The sequence below is a fragment of the Saccoglossus kowalevskii genome, unplaced genomic scaffold (genome assembly GCF_978046115.1).
Source record: "Saccoglossus kowalevskii unplaced genomic scaffold, keSacKowa6.1 SCAFFOLD_151, whole genome shotgun sequence".
Taxonomy (NCBI): Eukaryota; Metazoa; Hemichordata; class Enteropneusta; family Harrimaniidae; genus Saccoglossus; species Saccoglossus kowalevskii.
Genome location: NW_028188659.1, coordinates 62,142 through 68,329, shown reverse-complemented (window position 1 = coordinate 68,329; position 6,188 = coordinate 62,142). Strand labels below are relative to the sequence as shown.

Below are 6,188 nucleotides of genomic sequence, written 5' to 3'. Positions count from 1 at the left end.
GTCTTCCCTTTCACTACAAATCGTCTTCAGTGGTGATTGTTATTGCAATTCTCTTTTCAAATATTGTTCACCGACACGTTGTCAATGGACTGGATAAAAATGACCACGCAAAACATTTATGCGAAACCGTAACTCTTATCGCATGCCATCATACGGGATAATTGGTGACATCAACCGTTGATTGTATGTGTATTTATTTATATCTGTAGCTGGAGATTGCGTTGTTAATGGAGTTCTGATTCCGAATGGCGAAGTGATTCTGATGCCAGACTGTGTGTTATGGTGGGTATTACAGATTTAATAATAATGTCGGCTAAAACAGTGTATTTTCGTAGCATCTTCTTTGGTGTTCTCTATTCAATCTCATATTTAGTGAACGTGAAGTAATAAATAGCAAACCCCATCTTAAAACCTGTTGACGAAACTATGATTGGTAGCACATGGATCGGCGATCACATTCTCACTAGTAAATGTTTTGTTCGTATTCTCAGTAAATGTATAGACGGCGCCATGGAATGCATAGAGAAATTACCATGTGGTAAGTAACAACATCACTAAAAACAAGTTATTGTACCTACAATTATCAGTAAAGTATAGTATATAAAACGTATATTTATGGGTTTTTTTTTCTAGATGAAATATGTCCGAACGGAGGTGATTCTTATGTAGAAGATGGTGTTGGAACAGTGTTCTGTTCAGGAGCTCTTCTGACATCAGAATACTATGCAACGAGAATAAAGCATTGTCCTAGAGGATATGAATGCACTGCGCTAGATTCAAGTGGTCTATCGGTGTGCTGTCCTATTAGTGAGTACCGTATATTAATTAGTTTTTATCGACTGCTATGAAGTACATCTGACACACCGTACATTTAATTTCACGTGATTCTCGTTTGTCCTGTTTATAGGAGATCCGATTGGATGCCCCTGTCCCCGCATTCCAATAGATAGCTTTCCAGTATGCCTATCCAACTGTGACAATTGTATGAACCATCCGCCATACGACATTTGTTGCATTGATGAGAAAGCGTGTCCAGGAGGCTGCGTTGGATTCATTAATACTGTTGGTGGGTTATGTTCACGTTATTTTTTACTATGGTAACATGCAGTATATGCGACATACAAGTGCAAATGTGTTAAATCTGTAGCACCTGTGTTTGATTCAACAAATGACCGGAAGTGTTAATCCATGTATAATATATTACAATATGTACTACATGTGCGCTCATTATTGTGGTTTTCTATTGTTTTTATAGGTTACTGTAGATATGATTGTGAATACTTTATGCCAGGAGATACTATAACAGTACCACTATGCACAGAATGGTATATACTTTAGAAATACCTTGTATATAAATCGATTGGCAATTCATTTATATTTACGTAGGTAATTTGTGTTGTCTAATGTACATTGTTTATTTCGTGTAGTCAATGCACAAACGCCGAATGGGACCCCTGTACCACAGACCCATCTTGCAGTAAGAAACATTCTGTTATGGCTTACGTCACAATAATGTTATTTTCGTGTCCATTGCATGCGCAAACGGTAATTTACATAAACAGTACTGGCGCATCTTCACCGGGAAATGTATAACGTAACTATTCTCTCGTTTGATTTTTTTGTTATAGCTTGTGTTACCCCACAAACGGACGATGTGGGTAATGTAGTCACGTGTTTGACAGATGCAGATTGCTTGCATGTATATGGCTTCACATGCATTGATAGGATATGCTGTAACGGTGGTAGGATTTAAGTTAAACATTATAATATGAACGTTGATTTCACTTGATCGTCTGATGTTGAAACTCACCAGCAATTTCTGTGAATATCGTTAGGTGCTACATTTATGATACAAACATTAGTCCAACAGTAGTATTAAAATGTCTACTTTGAATTAATTATAATTTACCCTGCCATGTAATCCGTGTTATGTACTTGCTTTACTTTCTATGTCAACAGCTACGAGTTTATATTTTTCTTTGTGCCAGTTTATTGTACTTTTCGACAATACCAAAAAACCCAGTATTTTGTGACATCAGTTTGACAGGAAATCGTTATACTGTTTTAGATCAGATCGTAGTAATATTTGACTACTATTGTATAATACACTCTGTTTTTTTTACCAACAGACTGGGTTCCTTGCGAGAAGCCCTTGTTAGCTGAAACTGGATACCCGTACAATTGCGCATTTACAGAATGTCCGACTGGATATTCCTGTGTGCTTAATTTTGAATACGGTGCATGTTGTCCAGGTAGGGTCATGCTCGTAAAAAATGTATTATGGCCATATATACTGAACTAACATATTTTTGTGCAAATTGTACGATTCGATCTCTCGCAATATGTTCACAATGTCATTAACAGAGGTATTGCAGAAATAGTAATAGCTCGGTATCTAATTGTACAGATAAATACCCATGCTGTCTTGAACCTGAATCTGGACCGTGTGAAGCATATTTGCCACGATGGTATCACGATTGCAGGGATAACAAGTGCAAAGAATTTATTTACGGTGGATGTCAGGGGAATGATAACAATTTTCATACTAGAGCAGATTGCGAAAAAGAATGCGGAGGTAAGCAATGTGCAAATGGAATTTACAGTATCCCAGTTTATAAATACGGATTCCTAACAAAATGATAGAATTCATTTCAGTAATAATTAATTACAGATATATGATAATATTTTAAAATTATAGGTGACTGCTGTTTACCTGTTGATCCTGGTACGTGTAAAGGTTCCATTTCCAGATGGTACTTCGACTGTGAAATAAATGAGTGTATAGAGTTCATATACGGAGGATGTGAAGGAAACAACAATAATTTTGAAACTGAAGAAGCGTGTAGACGACATTGCGGTGAGCAACATGTCATCTGTGTACTCGTAATGGCATAGATATTACAAGAATATTAACACACATCACTGCATGTGATTAGTATCACGTGAATATCATTATTATATCTTTTTCCAAAAAAAGATGGACCATGCCCGTGTCCTGAAGGATTTCTGGGGCAAATGTGTTGGTTGAATTGTGACGTTTGTGATGAACATGCATCAACGACGCCAAACTATATTTGTTGCGACGACGGTAGCTGCCCGGCACCAGCATGTCTTGGAGGAGTATACACGCCAGGTAATTGAAATTATAGTATAGATACAACAGCTTAGAGAATATCAGCTGACCTTCGCTTTTCTGTGCTTAGTCGAAACCTGTCCTTTTATTGGCTTTAGTCACGTCTTATATGCCTGGATCTGGATGGCTTAAGTTTATGTCCCAGAACTAAATTGACTATAATACCATAGAAATAGAAATCGAGGTACAGGTACCGATCAGCCCGTTGTAGTAATTATAATTGCCTAAAATGGTAAATTTATATGCGAATTGATCGAGAAAATGCCCGCGAATAACATACTACGCGTACGCAATATGTGTAATATATGAAATCTACTACACACTCAAGAGAATATCACCATACAACGTAATATAGTGGATATACCATATCCACGGAATTGCAACGCCGTGCTCGGGGATAATTTATTACAATGTATGCTATTATTCCCCCCCCCCAGAGAACCCGTATATTCGCCTCCAAAATTATTCTCTCACACAACCTGTACATGAGCGTGTATGGCTGTTTCTGACCTAATCAAACATCTCGATTGCCAGAATCTTTGGACCACATTTCCCACCACCTCAGTACAATATTTTGCCCATGTATATTTATTTTTTATTTATTTCTAATTTTGGCTCAAATGGACTTAAAAAATATTTGAAAATTTAAAGAAATTGCGAATGGTGACACATGTTGACCCTTGCGCTTCAAAGAGATAATAATTATAGACACTCACAATTTTTTTTAATTTTCACAGAAGGATTTTGTGAGTTGGACTGCGAGTATTACTCGCCAGGAGATGTAGTAAACGAAGATTGTGAAACATGGTAAGAGATTGTTTTTTCTGATTATCTTCGGTTAAAGCGCGGCAGTCGTAGCGCAGCTCATGTGCGATATTTGTGTTGATAAATATTTATTTTCCCACAATCCAATGCGCTCTTCTAATGAAAATCATGAGTACGAGGTTTAACCTGAGCGCGACTTGCCTCCTTTGATACATTCCAATCACCTAAAAATACCTAATTAATTCTTGGTAACGTCTCAGTTTGTACTCGTTGATCTGCCAAGTTGCCATCTTTGTTTATATGAGACCCATATGTCTCGTGCATGCCTGGCGTGACGACTACCGCCCTTTAAGTTCCATTAGACTTATTAGATTTAACTAATACGAAACTTACAATCGTAGACTAGATTTAAATATTCTTGAACAAAACATTTGTATACTTTCTATCAGCGTTTGTAGAGAAGGGGATTGGATTTGTCGACCTGACCTGGCATGCGGTGAGTACATGTTACGTTTAAAATGTCGTGCATACACAGACATTTCAATTTCAAAATTAATACAATAGTAAGTTCGAATTGCTCGACTGTAATTGTTTTTTGTGTGTTGCAATGTGTGACAATGATTGTTTTCACAGGTGGACCATGTCCTTGTCCAATCGATTTTGTACCGGAAGTGTGCTGGGTATCGTGCGATGAGTGTATTGCAAATCCTGATCAGGATTACCTTTGCTGTTCGGACATTAAAAACTGCCCGCCTCCTTCATGCCTGGGTGGACATTATATTGAAGGTATTTCAGCGTTTAAATTTGGAAATGCTTCGGGTATAATTAAGAAATATATATCACATCATATTTGTGTGTTAACAATATACACTGTACTAGTATAATGATATTTACATGCCCGGTGCTATGACGTTTGTAATATGTGGTGATTTGATTGAATGCTGCACGACAGTATTCGACAATCGCCATTATAAAACTCTTTACAACCGTTCTTAGGTTACTGTGAAAAGAACTGTACTTACTACAATCCATTTGAAACGCATGTCGAAAACTGTGAAATATGGTAAGCAGCAAAAACGTCTATTCCACACATGTATTCCCCGCAGTGAGTGTAAAGTAACAATATTGTAATTGCTTCCCCGATAATCACTGTGTGATGTTTTACAATAGGTGCAAAAATAATTCGTATATAAAAACATGTGTTCGAACTCAACAGTTATTAGCTCCGACATTACCAACAACTGGCACTGTAATCTCATGCAGAATCAGTGGAAAACAAAACCCAACAATTAGCTTGGGTGAAAATAACGTTCTGGTAAACCTGTCCGTGCAGTAATTGGTTCTCTCCTAGTGAATGACACCAGTGACCCGACAAAGGGGCGGGGGTACTTTGTATAACATCACACGAAACAAATTTCAACATTTTTGCACTGCTGTAAACATCGGACACTGCTTATCGGAAAAAACAACAATAATAATATTATTACTTTACACTCACTGTAACTACCATTTATGACAATCTGATTAAAATCTGATGTAGTGTACGGGCTTTAATTATTTTGGCTATAAACTTGTTTTAATTTTATTTTTATTACTTTTGTTATTAATGCCTTTTTATTTTATTATTTTACTTTGATTTTTTGTTTAATTCCGCCCTACATACATCTGATCCAACGCCTATGTAAGTCCCGTTCAAATCTCGCGTAAGTAACAGCCAATCACAGCCCCCTTTTTATACAGGCTGTCGGTTGCTTACTTTTCAGTGTAGAGATACTCTACGGGCAATCTTTCTGTACATTATATTTTGCCCACTTGAATAAACCATTAATAGAAAATTGCTAGTATATTTTTATTTACAAAAGAAATTCCACAGCATTTTACAATTTTTGTCATTACATTGAATATTTTTTTCACTTCCAACAAATGTGTACACTTCCTGGCACGGATCTAGAAGCCGTACCTACACACGATTTGGTGACGTCACAAAATACATGACCTTCAATCGGGGTCATTTCCTCGGTATATACGAATTGGTATATAGAAATTACAATAAAGATACTTAAGACATTGCACATAAGGTAAAACAAATCATGTGACAATATAATGATAATAACGGTAATAAATCCTAGCTTTAACAGTTGAACACAACGATCATATAGTCAGTCAGGTGACGCCGAGTGTCACGCACTTGTTGCAAAATGGCCGTGTGGTTGAAACTGGGTCATGGCGTGACGGGCGAGGAAGACATCATTAAACACTCTCAAAATCACAATAAAACGGGGAAGTGGTT

At 37.0% G+C, this 6,188-nt stretch overlaps 1 protein-coding gene across 1 annotated transcript; it reads left to right on the top strand.

The window, feature by feature from the left end:
• Positions 1-2,233: 2,233 nt before the first annotated feature.
• Positions 2,234-4,965, top strand: LOC102801697 (papilin-like; the record flags this gene model as incomplete). Its single annotated transcript, XM_085496334.1, has 8 exons — positions 2,234-2,252; positions 2,408-2,575; positions 2,699-2,857; positions 2,978-3,133; positions 3,871-3,940; positions 4,348-4,394; positions 4,532-4,684; positions 4,895-4,965. Coding segments are annotated over 8 exons (843 nt in total), but the record flags the coding sequence as incomplete, so codon positions are not given.
• Between the last annotated feature and the right edge of the window lie 1,223 nt (positions 4,966-6,188).